This window comes from Coregonus lavaretus, assembly GCF_964263955.1.
Source record: "Coregonus lavaretus genome assembly, chromosome: 39".
NCBI classification, from domain to species: Eukaryota; Metazoa; Chordata; class Actinopteri; order Salmoniformes; family Salmonidae; genus Coregonus; species Coregonus lavaretus.
The window spans coordinates 9989293-10005608 of record NC_140026.1 but is presented as its reverse complement, the minus strand read 5'-3'; the positions used below and the strand labels follow the sequence as shown (position 1 = coordinate 10005608).

The following is a 16316-nucleotide window of genomic DNA, read 5'->3' as shown; positions in this document are numbered from 1 at the left end:
TCTCTATGGTGACGGCGAACAGGAAGTTCCACCGAAAGTCACGTGCATGATCCACATGGAAAGGATTTCGCTGCTACAGACAATTTACAAACATGTTTGTACTATTTTATCAACAAATCTATTAAGAGGTATTTACAATTACTCGTATGTCAGTTAAACTGGTGTATATTCTTTATTTGCATGCCGTACTAAGTCAAGGTAGAAATTGCTTGTTGCGTTATTGTCATGCATCGCTAACGTTAGCTAACCAGATAAGTATCCGAACTTTTTCATTGTGATGATTAGTGTAAACATGCAACACACAATCTCTGATATGTAGCCTTGAGAAGATACTCAGCCATTGTTTTGATACTTGAGTGTGCTGTTGCCAAGTAATAGCATGGTAATTGTCACCGTTTTGGTTATGTTTCACCCACCCCACCCACCAGTCTAGTGTTCAAGTGCCTTCTATCCCGCTGATGGCAGTTGACACACAGTCCACCTCACCCCCCTCCATTTTGTTATTCATCTCTCCCTCTCTCTCTTCTTTTCCTCAGTGTTCAAGTACCTTCAAGACCCCTAGATGTCTGAGTCTGATCCTCAGCCCTCCCCCCTCACCCTCTCCATTCCTCCCATCCTCTCCTCCACCCCCACCCTCTCCATTCCTCCCATCCTCTCATCCTCCCCCACCCCATCTGTTCTGCTCAACACCGGGGCCAGGATGCCTCTCCTGGGTCTGGGTACCTACCGGCTCCGCGGCCTTGATGATGCCCTCCAGGCCGTCAACGCCGCGCTCTCCACCGGCTACCGCTCATTTGACACGGCCTCAGTCTACCGGAACGAGGCTGACCTGGGTCGAGCACTGCGACACCTCCTGCCCAAACACGGCCTCTCCCGAGCGGACGTCTTCATCACCAGCAAGCTGGGCCCAAAGCACCAGGGAGCCAGAGCCAGGTACAGGGATGGAAATTAAAGCTAGTAGGAAATGTGCCAAATTAGCCCGAAATGTTGTCTTCTCAAATGTTGCATGGTATAGCATAGGGCTGCGCGATATGGCCCAAATATCATATCACTGTATTTTTCTACGTTTTTACGGTATTTTATGTTTTTGAATAATAAAAGTTCAATATTTGCTTCATGAGTAGTGCGTGACCCTACGGTGGCAACACATACATTCTAAGTGATTTCAATGGGTCTCTCTCCATTCTGATTGTTTTATACTGTTCAATTCAACCTAAAATAATTTCCTGCGTTTCCATTAATTTCAGTATTTCCTCATTTGAGATCATTTCCACACTGCTACGTAGGGCTGGACAATATGGGCAAAAAAACTAGGCCTTATTTTTAACCAAATGTTGCGACTTGATTTTACTTGCGATTTTAGATCAAAACACTTGGGTGAACTGTTGGAATCATGGAAATAGAATGTTTATCATAATTCTATAGTTAGAATATAAATAACAGTGGGGACTTTGAATACAGTGTTGTTTGACATGACAACAAATTAAAATGCCAGGGAGGGGTTATTGTGACAGGGTAGGAACCAAAGTGATGGTCAGTGTTTCCTAGGGGACCCTATAATCTTTGGCTACATTAAATGTTTCTTCATGTAGCCAAGATATTCATGCTTCGCGTATTGCTCTTTAGTGTAGCTATAGAACGCTAATGGATTTATATTAAGAATGAAAGTTAAAACAGCATCGTTGTCATCAACATTGTTGCATGTGCTGCATTGACCATGCAGACTGAACGCAAGTGTCTCGTGGTCAAGCAACAACAAATGCCCTCCTCGCGTGACGGGGGGCGGGGGCTAGGTGAAAAGTGGCATGGAGAGAGAGAGAGCGGAGAGGGATGACTGAAGTAGCGTGTAAACTAGAGAAATGGACGTTACACACGACATATCACATTTAATAAACCAAGCATTCAAATAACGTTCTAGAAGGTAAAGTAAAAACCCAAACTGGTCCGTGCATCAATAGTGGTATATAGTAAAATACAGTATACCGCCCGGCCCTAGTATAGCCTTGGCCCTTTGGCTAGTAGAATGTCATCTGGGCCTGTAGAAGTTGTGGTATACTAGCCCGGCTGGCCAGTGCCCAAAATGCTGACCAAGTATGTACAAATATGACTCTGACCAGTCATATTGTTTGCATTTTCAAACTCTGTTCCACAGGGAAGGAGCTTTGAGGAGTCTAGAACTGCTGGATCTAGACTATATAGATCTATACTTGATCCACTGGCCAGGGACCCAGGGGCTGGGGGTGGGAGACAAGAGGAACCCAGAGAATAGAGCTCAGAGCTGGGCAGAGTTAGAGGAGCTCCACGCCCAGGGCCAGGGGAAGCTGAAGGCCATAGGGGTGTCCAACTACACCCCAGGACATATGAAGGAGCTACTGGAGGGGTGTTGTGTCACCCCCGCCGTACTACAGGTAAACAAAAACAAACTAACATCCTGCCGTACTACAGGTAAACAAAAACAAACTAACATCCTGCCGTACTACAGGTAAACAAAAACAAACTAACACCCTGCCGTACTACAGGTAAACAAAAACAAACTAACACCCGCTGTACTACAGGTAAACAAAAACAAACACCCTGCCGTACTACAGGTAAACAAAAACAAACTAACTCCCGCTGTATTACAGGTAAACAAAAACAAACACCCTGCCGTACTACAGGTAAACAAAAACAAACTAACTCCCGCTGTATTACAGGTAAACAAAAACAAACTAACTCCCGCTGTATTACAGGTAAACAAAAACAAACTAACTCCCGCTGTATTACAGGTAAACAAAAACAAACTAACTCCCGCTGTATTACAGGTAAACAAAAACAAACTAACTCCCGCTGTATTACAGGTAAACAAAAACAAACTAACTCCCGCTGTATTACAGGTAAACAAAAACAAACTAACTCCCGCTGTATTACAGGTAAACAAAAACAAACTAACTCCTGCTGTATTACAGGTAAACAAAAACAAACTAACTCCCGCTGTATTACAGTTAAACAAAAACAAACTAACTCCCGCTGTATTACAGGTAAACAAAAACAAACTAACTCCCGCTGTATTACAGGTAAACAAAAACAAATTAACTCCCGCTGTATTACAGGTAAACAAAAACAAACTAACTCCCGCTGTATTACAGGTAAACAAAAACAAACTAACTCCCGCTGTATTACAGGTAAACAAAAACAAACACCCTGCCGTACTACAGGTAAACAAAAATACACCCTGCCGTACTACAGGTAAACAAAAACAAACTAACACCCGCTGTATTACAGGTAAACAAAAACAAACTAACTCCCGCTGTATTACAGGTAAACAAAAATACACCCTGCCGTACTACAGGTAAACAAAAACAAACTAACACCCGCTGTTTTACAGGTAAACAAAAACAAACTAACTCCCGCTGTATTACAGGTAAACAAAAACACACCCTGCATTACTACAGGTAAACAAAAACAAACTAACACCCTGCCTTACTACAGGTAAACAAAAACAAACTAACACCCTGCCGTACTACAGGTAAACAAAAACAAACTAACACCCTGCCGTACTACAGGTAAACAAAAACAAACTAACACCCTGCCGTACTACAGGTAAACAAAAACAAACTAACACCCTGCCGTACTACAGGTAAACAAAAACAAACTAACACCCTGCCGTACTACAGGTAAACAAAAACAAACTAACACCCTGCCTTACTACAGGTAAACAAAAACAAACTAACACCCTGCCGTACTACAGGTAAACAAAAACAAACTAACACCCTGCCGTACTACAGGTAAACAAAAACAAACTAACACCCTGCCGTACTACAGGTAAACAAAAACAAACTAACACCCTGCCTTACTACAGGTAAACAAAAACAAACTAACACCCTGCCGTACTACAGGTAAACAAAAACAAACTAACACCCTGCCGTACTACAGGTAAACAAAAACAAACTAACACCCTGCCGTACTACAGGTAAACAAAAACAAACTAACACCCTGCCGTACTACAGGTAAACAAAAACAAACTAACACCCTGCCGTACTACAGGTAAACAAAAACAAACTAACACCCTGCCGTACTACAGGTAAACAAAAACAAACTAACACCCTGCCGTACTACAGGTAAACAAAAACAAACTAACACCCTGCCGTACTACAGGTAAACAAAAACAAACTAACACCCTGCCTTACTACAGGTAAACAAAAACAAACTAACACCCTGCCGTACTACAGGTAAACAAAAACAAACTAACACCCTGCCGTACTACAGGTAAACAAAAACAAACTAACACCCTGCCTTACTACAGGTAAACAAAAACAAACACCCTGCCGTACTACAGGTAAACAAAAACAAACTAACACCCTGCCGTACTACAGGTAAACAAAAACAAACTAACACCCAGCCGTACTACAGGTAAACAAAAACAAACTAACACCCTGCCGTACTACAGGTAAACAAAAACAAACTAACACCCTGCCGTACTACAGGTAAACAAAAACAAACTAACACCCTGCCGTACTACAGGTAAACAAAAACAAACTAACACCCTGCCTTACTACAGGTAAACAAAAACAAACTAACACCCTGCTGTACTACAGGTCAGACATGAGACTCAGCTTACTGTTGTGCTTGTTCTTCTGGCTCTAGCACTATATTTTCTTACTGGCACTTATTTCTCTGATCGCTGCTTTCTTGAGGAAAGTTTTACTTGATATGACTGTGATTTGTGGTTGTCTTACCCACCTTAGTTGAATGCACTGACTGACCGTAAGTCACTCTGGATGAGAGTGTCTGCTAAACGACTTTGGATAAATGACCGTTCTTATTATAAATCTGAAATCTTATTGAATAATCTTACGTCATCTCTCCGTCCAGGTAGAGTTCCACCCCCGTCTGTCCCAGGGGGAGATGAGGCGTCTGTGTGGGGAGAAGGGTGTCTGTTTCCAGGCTTACTCCTCCCTGGGGACTGGCTCTCTCCTCCAGGACCCTTTAGTGGTCCAGGTTGCACTGGGATATGGCCGGACCCCTGCACAGGTACTGTGTCTGTGAGAGTGGGTGGAGTGTTCTGGAAGTGACAGTACACTCTTAAGTACACACTGATTTAAGTAATTTAATGGCTTTCCTTCTCTCCTCTTCCTCCCTGTTTTATCCCACATCTTCCCCTGGCTTCGTCTTTCATCCTGTGTTTGTGGCAGGTCCTGCTCAGGTGGGCGGTGCAGCAGGGAGTCCCCGTCCTACCCAAGTCATCTCACCCCACCAGGGTAGCAGAGAACGGGCGTGTGTTTGACTTTGAGCTGACTGCTGAAGATATGGAGAGGCTGGGGGGGATGGACTGCGGACAGAAATACTGTTGGGACCCTTCACAGGTAGCCTGAGAGGTAGGAGGGGAAACCCAGCAGAGAAGGAGGAGGAGATGGGTCTGTAGCCCAAAGATAGCTGGGGTTTGAATTCCTTGAAGTTAGCCTGAAGGTACATACTTAACTGACTGGATTCTGTTATGAAGCAAACCTTGATAAGAAATCACGTGTCAACAGAACTTTGGAGAGTCTCCCAATAAGATTCTTGAACTAAGTGTTGATTTATGATGCGACAGAGACCTCTGATGAAGATTACGATCATGATGCCAAGAGCAACGCTGTTGTTGTGTTCATGTGATATTTATGTTACAAATGATTTTCTTACTAACTTAAAATCTGAATTAATTTGATATTTTCACTGTAAAAATTGACCTCATATCAAGTGGCAATTTTTTTATTTAATAAGTCAGTGTGTATATACATTTTTTTTATAAAAATGCACAATACAAATAAAAAAAAACACCTAGCACTAAGTAAATGATGGTTAATAAAAGTATTTTGTTTTATTTGTTTACGTATGCCCATAGTACACCAAGTGGTCACAAAAAGAAAATTACATTTACAAAAGTCATTTTGTATAAAAAAAAAAAAAAAAAAGAGAGCGAAGTAAAAGTGTTCAAGATTCCCTCATTCCACACATCAAGTTTCAAGTAATACCAGAGGTTGAGTCCCAAACGGGCATCCTATTCCCTAGCGTCCCAAACGGCATCCTATTCCCTACATAGTGCAGGAATAGGGTGCTGTTTGGGACGAAGGGCCAGAGATGACTGCAAGGCAAGCTTCCAGTTGCACAGATGCTATCTAAACTACAGCCCGGTCTGGTTTCAACAGGGTACGTTCAACACCACAACATCACAAAACCCTGCGCAAACAGTTGCAAACCCGGTAAAAAAAAAGGGTCAAAACAAAATACAGGTTTAAAAGGCAGAATGAAAAAAAGCCTTGTAAGGAAACGTCTGTGAAATGGTGAAAGGACACAGATGTTGCACAGTTACTTACCAACGTTTTATTTATTTATAAGCATTCTTATCTACAGTACTAGAGATTAGTTTAGCAACGTTGTGATCTAGAATGCAGCCCGTGCGCCTCAGGCGCTAGTAGTGTGTGACAAGCCGTCTGCTGATAAGCATTCCTCTACATACCGTTCTAGAGAGTCTATTGTTTTGCAACGTTGTGATGCAGAACATACCCGGCGTGTTTGTGCTTCTCTACCGTGTGACTGAGCCCAGTGCCTAAGGCAGTAGGTAGGCAGTAGTGCTGGCAGCCGTGGCCCAGTCACAGAAAGACTCGGAAAGAAAGGCAGATCATCATTCAAGTCAAACATTAATCTACTGCTGAATCCCAAATCAACCCCTAAACCCCCTGGTCAAAGGTAGTGCACTGTAAAGACTGACTGACTGATCTGAAAGCTCAAGTGTTTACAGAGGTGGAAGCAATGGTGAAAGCTCAACCACTGCACTGCTTATACCTATCCAGAGGGGGAAGGGGTTGGGAATGAATTGGGACCGCCTGGAAGTGTAGGGACTAGGTTGGGGGGGGTTGATTTGGGCTGCAACAGGAGACCTTGCAGTAACACCTCTAAGTAGAAAAAAGATACAGGCTTACAGAGGGGACTTGTCTCAAATAGCACCCTATTCCCTATACAGGCCCTGGTCAAAATTAGTGCACTATATAGGGAATAGGGTGCTATTTATGACGCAACCATAGTATCAATAGTGTCATTAATAAAAGTCACATTTTGTTGTTCAGCAGTTTACATAGTCATTGTCCATTAGTTTCATTCATTAAAATATTAACAGTATTTACAGTTTAAAGACCCAAGGCTTTAATCCTCATTGGTTTTGCTCTGAAAGTTATAAGTCGTATTTAATTAAATTCTATCGTCCTGATAAACTGTTCCTCTGCAGTTCTTGTTTTTATACAAAACATTATTAGCACTACTATCAAAGATTGTCATTTAAACAAGATGGTTCTTTATATTTGAGACATTTATTTTGAAATGGGCTAGTTGTCGGAGTGCAGCCATCATTGTAAGATGGCAGTGATTGTGGTTGCTAACTACCACACGGTGTGTATCCCAAAATAGCACCCTATTCCCTATTTAGTGCACTACTTTTGACCAGAGCCTATAGGGAATAGGGTGCCATTTGGGATACACAACATACGGTAAGACTCATTCCCAATTCATCTTTCCTTGATTCCTTACACCACCGCTCCTCATGTCCTTCTAAAAATGCATTGGAGAAGAAGGTCCGAGGGAAAGGAGGAAATAGGATACGGGGAAACAAGGAGAGATTCATTGAGATGGAGAAGAGTTTATTTCTCACTAGGTAAGAGTGAGAGGAACCAGACTGCCATTTTGTTTTGTTCTGCGTCTCAGTGCATGTTGTCTGGCCTCTCTCTCTCTCCCTCTGTGTTGCATAGCGTTAATGGGAGAAACAGTAAAAATGATTACCTAATGACCCGTTTGGGCCTTGGGTGGATGCTAGTTGTTCTCGTTTGGTCTCATCCCCTTTTATTCTCTCCTTTATCTGTCTGTCTGTCTCTTTCTACCTCTCCACCCTCTACCTTGTTACTCTGGTAATGGCTCTGTGGCTGTCTCCACTCCTTCCTCTCTCTCCTTCCTCTCCCTCATCTCTCTCTCTGTGACTCTCCTTCCTCTCCCTACATCCCTCTCTCGCCTTCCTCTCCCTCATCCCTCTCTCTCTGTGACTCTCCTTCCTCTCCCTACATCCCTCTCTCTCTCCTTCCTCTCTCTCATCCCTCTCTCTCTGTGACTCTCCTTCCTCTCCCTCATCCCTCTCTCTCTGTGACTCTCCTTCCTCTCCCTCATCCCTCTCTCTGTGACTCTCCTTCCTCTCCCTCATCCCTCTCTCTCTGTGACTCTCCTTCCTCTCCCTCATCCCTCTCTCTCTGTGACTCTCCTTCCTCTCCCTCATCCCTCTCTCTCTGTGACTCTCCTTCCTCTCCCTCATCCCTCTCTCTCTGTGACTCCTTCCTCTCCCTACATCCCTCTCTCTCTCCTTCCTCTCCCTCATCCCTCTCTCTGTGACTCTCCTTCCTCTCCCTCATCCCTCTCTCTCTCTGTGACTCTCCTTCCTCTCCCTACATCCCTCTCTCTCTCCTTCCTCTCCCTCATCCCTCTCTCTCTGTGACTCCTTCCTCTCCCTCATCCCTCTCTCTGTGACTCTCCTTCCTCTCCCTCATCCATCTCTCTCTCTGTGACTCTCCTCTCCCTCATTCCTCTCTCTCTCTGTGACTCTCCTTCCTCTCCCTCATCCCTCTCTCTGTGACTCTCCTTCCTCTCCCTCCATCCCTCTCTCTCTGTCACTCTCCCTCCATCTCTCTCTACACTTTGCTGATTGTGGTTCAGTAGCAGGTGAGAAAACAGGTAGGCCCATCTCTCCCTTTCTTTTTCAATCCATCTTCTGTCCCCCTCTCTCGCTCTCTCCATCCTCCTCTCTCTACTCAGATGACCGTGGTTCAATAGCGGTACGATTACGGGTGTGTTCTTTCTCTTGGTGAGAGAAGAGGTAGGCCCACCCCTCTCTCCTTCCTCTCCCTCCACCCCCTCCCTCTCTGTCTGTCTCCCTCCCTCCTCTCTACTCAGATGATCGTGGTGGGATGGTAGAGGTGTGTTCAGTCTCTGTCTCTTGGTGGCTGAACAGGTAGGCCCACCAGCTGGGGGACTTTGTCATCTGTTTGGCTGCTCCCGCACTCTTCACCCGCCTCATCTCCTATAGAGGTCAGGGGTCATGCGATAGAGGGAGAGAAAGAAAGGAAGGAAAACAGGTTAAGTGTTTTTGATACAAGATTGAAGCATCTCATCTCCCCTCTACCCTCCCACAACTCGTCCTCTCACCCCTCCTTCCCCCTCCTCTCTCCCACAGCCCCATGTCTCACCCCTCCTCCCTCCCACAGCCCCATGTCTCACCCCTCCTTCCCCCTCCTCTCTCCCACAGCCCCATATCTCCCCCCTCCTCTCTCCCACAGCCCCATGTCTCACCCCTCCTCTCTCCCACAGCCCCATGTCTCACCCCTCCTTCCCCCTCCTCTCTCCCACAGCCCCATGTCTCACCCCTCCTCCCCCCTCCTCTCTCCCACAGCCCCATGTCTCACCCCTCCTCTCTCCCACAGCCCCATGTCTCACCCCTCCTCCCCCCTCCTCTCTCCCACAGCCCCATGTCTCACCCCTCCTCTCTCCCACAGCCCCATGTCTCACCCCTCCTCTCTCCCACAGCCCCATGTCTCACCCCTCCTCCCCCCTCCTCTCTCCCACAGCCTCATGTCTCACCCCTCCTCCCCCCTCCCACAGCCCCATGTCTCCCCCCTCCTCTCTCCCACAGCCCCATGTCTCACCCCTCCTCTCTCCCACAGCCCCATGTCTCACCCCTCCTCCCCCCTCCTCTCTCCCACAGCCCCATGTCTCACACCTCCTCTCTCCCACAGCCCCATGTCTCACCCCTCCTCCCCCCTCCTCTCTCCCACAGCCCCATGTCTCACCCCTCCTCTCTCCCACAGCCCCATGTCTCACCCCTCCTCTCTCCCACAGCCCCATGTCTCACCCTCCTTCCCCCTCCTCTCTCCCACAGCCCCATGTCTCACCCCTCCTCCTCCCTCCCACAGCCCCATGTCTCACCCCTCCTCCTCCCTCCCACAGCCCCATGTCTCACCCCTCCTCTCTCCCACAGCCCCATGTCTCACCCCTCCTTCCCCCTCCTCTCTCCCACAGCCCCATGTCTCCCCCCTCCTCCCCCCTCCTCTCTCCCACAGCCCCATGTCTCACCCCTCCTCCCCCCTCCCACAGCCCCATGTCTCACCCCTCCTCCCCCCTCCCACAGCCCCATGTCTCACCCCTCCTCCCCCCTCCCACAGCCCCATGTCTCACCCCTCCCACAGCCCCATGTCTCACCCCTCCTCCCACAGCCCCATGTCTCACCCCTCCTCCTCCCTCCCACAGCCCCATGTCTCACCCCTCCCACAGCCCCATGTCTCACCCCTTTATCCAGCCATGTATCAAACTCGTCACTCATGCGTCGGAGCTGCCGTCCATATTTCTTGGCCGCCCAGAGGGCAGGGGGGGCCGACTGGGAGCGAACCCGGAAAGATGCTCCGTCTGTGGGCACGCCGTCCACCCCTGGCCCACTACCCTGGAGCTCCTGGGCCTGGGACTCTGAGTTCATCCTCAATCGACCCTCTCCTATAGGAGAGAGAGAAGAGGGAGAGTGGGGTGAGAAGTATGTAGGCCTTGTCTGTCCGAGCCAGAACGGCCCATAGGGCAGGAGCCTATCTCCTGTTTCTGTAGTGAGGCAGCTTGATGTACAGTACACCCCCTGGACAGGACACTAGTCTATCTCCTGTTTCTGTAGTGAGGCAGCTTGATGTACAAGTACACCCCCTGGACAGGACACTAGTCTATCTCCTGTTTCTGTAGTGAGACAGCTTGATGTACAGTACACCCCCTGGACAGGACACTAGTCTATCTCCTGTTTCTGTAGTGAGGCAGCTTGATGTACAAGTACACCCCCTGGACAGGACACTAGTCTATCTCCTGTTTCTGTAGTGAGGCAGCTTGATGTACCAGTACACCCCCTGGACAGGACACTAGTCTATCTCCTGTTTCTGTAGTGAGGCAGCTTGATGTACAAGTACACCCCCTGGACAGGACGCTAGTCTATCTCCTGTTTCTGTAGTGAGGCAGCTTGATGTACAAGTACACCCCCTGGACAGGACACTAGTCTATCTCCTGTTTCTGTAGTGAGGCAGCTTGATGTACAGTACACCCCCTGGACAGGACACTAGTCTATCTCCTGTTTCTGTAGTGAGGCAGCTTGATGTACAGTACACCCCCTGGACAGGACACTAGTCTATCTCCTGTTTCTGTAGTGAGGCAGCTTGATGTACAAGTACACCCCCTGGACAGGACACTAGTCTATCTCCTGTTTCTGTAGTGAGGCAGCTTGATGTACAAGTACACCCCCTGGACAGGACACTAGTCTATCTCCTGTTTCTGTAGTGAGACAGCTTGATGTACAAGTACACCCCCTGGACAGGACACTAGTCTATCTCCTGTTTCTGTAGTGAGGCAGCTTGATGTACAAGTACACCCCCTGGACAGGACACTAGTCTATCTCCTGTTTCTGTAGTGAGACAGCTTGATGTACAAGTACACCCCCTGGACAGGACACTAGTCTATCTCCTGTTTCTGTAGTGAGGCAGCTTGATGTACAAGTACACCCCCTGGACAGGACACTAGTCTATCTCCTGTTTCTGTAGTGAGACAGCTTGATGTACAAGTACACCCCCTGGACAGGACACTAGTCTATCTCCTGTTTCTGTAGTGAGGCAGCTTGATGTACAAGTACACCCCCTGGACAGGACACTAGTCTATCTCCTGTTTCTGTAGTGAGGCAGCTTGATGTACAAGTACACCCCCTGGACAGGACACTAGTCTATCTCCTGTTTCTGTAGTGAGGCAGCTTGATGTACAGTACACCCCCTGGACAGGACACTAGTCTATCTCCTGTTTCTGTAGTGAGGCAGCTTGATGTACAGTACACCCCCTGGACAGGACACTAGTCTATCTCCTGTTTCTGTAGTGAGGCAGCTTGATGTACAAGTACACCCCCTGGACAGGACACTAGTCTATCTCCTGTTTCTGTAGTGAGGCAGCTTGATGTACAAGTACACCCCCTGGACAGGACACTAGTCTATCTCCTGTTTCTGTAGTGAGGCAGCTTGATGTACAAGTACACCCCCTGGACAGGACACTAGTCTATCTCCTGTTTCTGTAGTGAGGCAGCTTGATGTACAAGTACACCCCCTGGACAGGACACTAGTCTATCTCCTGTTTCTGTAGTGAGGCAGCTTGATGTACCAGTACACCCCCTGGACAGGACACTAGTCTATCTCCTGTTTCTGTAGTGAGGCAGCTTGATGTACCAGTACACCCCCTGGACAGGACACTAGTCTATCTCCTGTTTCTGTAGTGAGGCAGCTTGATGTACCAGTACACCCCCTGGACAGGACACTAGTCTATCTCCTGTTTCTGTAGTGAGACAGCTTGATGTACCAGTACACCCCCTGGACAGGACGCTAGTCTATCTCCTGTTTCTGTAGTGAGACAGCTTGATGTACAGTACACCCCCTGGACAGGACACTAGTCTATCTCCTGTTTCTGTAGTGAGGCTGCTTGATGTACAGTACACCCCCTGGACAGGACACTAGTCTATCTCCTGTTTCTGTAGTGAGGCTGCTTGATGTACAGTACACCCCCTGGACAGGACACTAGTCTATCTCCTGTTTCTGTAGTGAGGCTGCTTGATGTACAGTACACCCCCTGGACAGGACGCTAGTCTATCGCATTGGACTCCTAAAACAGTGCTGGGGTTCATTATGACAGCCATAGCAACAAGACAGTAGATGTTATTGGGGTTCATTATGACAGGCTAAGGTGGCTGACTATCAGGGTGGTATTCATTAGGGAACGCAGCGGAAAATATTTTGCAACAGAAAACAAAAAGGAGCGTTTCTTATTGGAAAAATCCAGCTAGTCCGTCCATGTTTCAGTGCGTTTTCTTCCGCTTGGTGCCTAATGAACACGACCCTGGTAAGACCGATAGTGGCTATTTCCCAGAGTTCTCTGGGGGCATCATACCTGCCATTCTCATCTCAGGCACGGTGAGGGCGTGGCCTAGTGGGCCGCCAGTCATCCCCTTTCCGGCTGCCGATTGGTCAGTTTCTGTTTCTCCTACATCCTCTGAGGGCTCTGATTCGCTGTCTGATATAGTAAACATCTGAGCCATGCTGACATCTACGGTGAGAGAGGAGGGGAGGGAGAGAATGAGAGACAGGGGAGAGAGGGCAGAGAGGGAGGGAAAGAGACAGGAGGAGAGGTGGAGAGAGAGAGAAAGAGACAGGAGAGGGAGACAACATTATTACAAAAAATGTGCTTGACAGCAGACCCCGAATAGACCCTGAATCTTTGTACCAAGGCTTTAGCTCAGGGGGCCAACTCAGTCTTGGCACGCTGGCGACCTGAGTTCAAATCCCAGTCAGTCACACATTGGAATGAATGAAAGACAAACCTCTAACTTTGAATTCACGATCACACACACAGGAATAGACTTAGAAAAAATACTATATTGGTAGTACCTTGGCCTAATTATATAACAATAGCATAGTAATAACTAATGATGTAACCAAACATATTATTCATGTTTAAACCCTTATTGTGATTAAAACTGACAAATAGTCTCGTTTGAGGTTTGAATACTCTGTCACGATGTTGCAACAAGATTTCTTCACATATAAAGCACACAAACACAACTTGCTCTGCTCCTTGGTCCAAAGGTATCAACGTTATCATATACCGGCAAGATAAAGTTGTTTACCGTGGGGAAAAGCGGTGCATAATGTGATATCACCAACATTGACAACTAGTTACATTCAAGCACACCCAAATGAGCTAAAATGCTACAATTGTTTCGGTGCTCTTCGCGATTGTTGTATCGATTCTGGAGACAATGGAAAACTTGGCAACACCACCAACCGCGGAAGCCACTCGGTTTGATAACGTCAAAAAACAGAATATAAAATACATTTTCTTACCCGAAGTATTTTGACAGGTAAATATGTTCGAGCAGCCGCGTCTCCCGCTCTCTATTTCCACCTTGATATTGTTGTTTTCTGGTGTCTTTTTTTTTAACGGTACAATACAGTTTTTCTTCCCTCCCCCAATAGCGTAGCGGCAGTCTATCTACCGCACCGCTATCCTGCGCTCCACCAATGGTCGGGCCCTGCGCGGGTCGCGTTGGACTGGCCTTGCCGCTTACGTCACTGTTGCGAGCTAGGATTCGGCTCGCGTTTTGTTTTTCTCGCCGGCTGCCCCCTAATATGTGGTATAGGAGCGCAACAGAAATATTCAACCCATACATACGGTAGATGGGTAACCAGCGGCCTCCACTGAGGGCATGTATAATACAGTACCTTGTTGATGTAAGCTATATACTGTATAACCCACGCACCACCAAATGCAAAATGTAACTAGTCATCTCTCTAGAAACCTTTATTAGAGGTTTTTTTTCTTACTTGGTTTTGTGGAAGACAGGACCTGTTCACTATGACTGGACCCGTTCCCTATGACTGGACCCGTTCCCTATGACTGGACCCGTTCCCTGTGACTGGACCCGTTCCCTGTGACTGGACCCGTTCCCTGTGACTGGACCTGACTCAGGTCTTTGAGAATGAACTTCCTTATGACAGAAACAATCTGTGTCTCTCATTAAAAGTAGTGATGATGTCATTAACATGTATGTCTCAGTTGGTAGAGCATGGTGCTTGCGTCAGGGTAGTGGGTTCCTCTCCCGGGGACACCCATACGTAAAATCTATGCATGCATGACTGTAAGTCTCTTTGGATAAAAGCCTCTGCTAAATGGCATATTGTTATAAATATATACAGGAAACTGCCAAAATAAAGGAAACACTTGAGTAAATGGAGGGATACAAAGTATACTGAAAGCAGGTGCTGCCACACAGGTGTGGAATTAACATCCCATCATGCTTAGAGTCATGTATAAAAGTGCTAGCAGGCCCAGTTGTCCATTATTTTGGCTACCATGTCTAGAAGAAGAGATCTCAGTGACTTTGAAAGAGGGGTGATCGTTGGGGCACATTTGCCAGGAGCTTCAGTGACAAAGACTGCTCAACTTGCTGATGTTTCTCGATGTGCAATGGCCATCTCAGTCACCGGACCTCATCCCAATTTAACAGTCATGAGAGATTCTGGAGTGGTCCCCGAATTTCTCGTGGAAGAATGGTGTCACATCCCTCCAATAGAGTTCCAGACACTTCCAAGAATCTATGCCAAGGCTCATGGAAGCGGTTCTGGCGGCTCGTGGTGGCCCAACGCCCTGAAGGCACTGCCATTTCCACTAGTGTCATACTGTGGTGAAAATTGTGAAAAAGAGAGAAGAACCCCAACAGCCACACTCTTCTATCCCCTGTAGTCTTTCCTTTCACCTGTGTATAGGCATTCACACTGATCAACAGGTGGGGACACTGGGGCATACGGGGGGAGAATCTCAATTGCATACTCCTCGCGTCCTCTCTCCTCGCTTCCTTCTCGAAACTCGTTGGATGAGAAAGCCAGAGGTCCCTCCCTTGACCTCCTCTTCCAATGGGTTTTGAGAAGGAGGCGAGGAGAGAGGACGCGAGGAGTATGCAATTGAGAAAAGGCCGGGGAGAAGTGATTCAGGTGGATGCAATAGAGGATGTGTGGGAGAAGGGAGGAAGGTAGGGAAGAGGCCTGTTGAGAGTAACCTGCAATACCTCAATAGGCCACATGGGGCCGCCAGAAGGAAATGTTTTAGAGGATATAGTTGAATAAAATCACCAGCAGGTGGCGTAGTAAGACAGGAAACACTGCTCTTAAGAATCGAATGGCAACAGTGCTGCTCTGTTATAGCTGGAGTATTAACTGGGTCCCTAAAAACTTACCCAAGGTCTGTTTTGAGATCTCCCACCCCGATGTTTATGGTCAAGGTTTGGGAAGGGTAAGCTGATCCTAATTCTGTACCTAAGGCTAAGGGCAATTTCTACCCCTTAAATTGTATTGTTTTGTTTATAACCACTCACATCATAAGATTCAAAAATATGTACATTTTAGTCATTTAGCAGACGCTCTTATCCAGAGCGACTTACAGTTAGTGAATACATATTTTTTTTTTATACTGGCCCCCCGTGGGAATCGAACCCACAACCCTGGCGTTGCAAACGCCATGCTCTATCAACTGAGCTACATCCCTGCCGGCCCTTCCCTCCCCTACCCTGGACGACGCTGGGCCAATGTGCGCCGCCCATGAGTCTCCCGGTCACGGCCGGCTGCGACAGAGCCTGGATTCGAACCAGGATCTCTAGTGGCACAGTTAGCACTGCGATGCAGTGCCTTAGACCACTGCGCCACTCAGGAGTCTATGTAAAA

General features: G+C 47.3%; 2 protein-coding genes across 3 annotated transcripts; one reads left to right on the top strand and one right to left on the bottom strand.

The window, feature by feature from the left end:
• The first annotated feature begins 5 nt into the window (after nucleotides 1–5).
• Nucleotides 6–5818, top strand: LOC311112849 (aldo-keto reductase). 2 transcript variants are annotated; one of them, XM_084155979.1, is made up of 5 exons: nucleotides 6–128; nucleotides 537–933; nucleotides 2153–2408; nucleotides 4852–5010; nucleotides 5172–5818. In XM_084155979.1, exons 2-5 carry the CDS (start codon nucleotides 563–565, stop codon nucleotides 5349–5351), a joined length of 966 nt encoding a protein of 321 aa, XP_084012105.1. In that variant the 5' UTR covers nucleotides 6–128; nucleotides 537–562; the 3' UTR covers nucleotides 5352–5818. The 2 variants fall into 2 exon arrangements, with proteins under 2 accessions (XP_084012105.1, XP_084012106.1); XM_084155980.1 differs by having other exon boundaries at nucleotides 11–94.
• A 1816-nt stretch (nucleotides 5819–7634) lies between these two features.
• badb (BCL2 associated agonist of cell death b) lies at nucleotides 7635–14072 on the bottom strand. Its single transcript, XM_084155981.1, has 4 exons — nucleotides 13944–14072; nucleotides 12991–13146; nucleotides 10331–10533; nucleotides 7635–9070 (listed from the first exon to the last, which is right to left on the bottom strand). The coding sequence occupies exons 2-4, from the start codon at nucleotides 13136–13138 to the stop codon at nucleotides 8936–8938; spliced, it is 486 nt and encodes a 161-aa protein (XP_084012107.1). The 5' UTR covers nucleotides 13139–13146; nucleotides 13944–14072; the 3' UTR covers nucleotides 7635–8935.
• Nucleotides 14073–16316: the final 2244 nt, after the last annotated feature.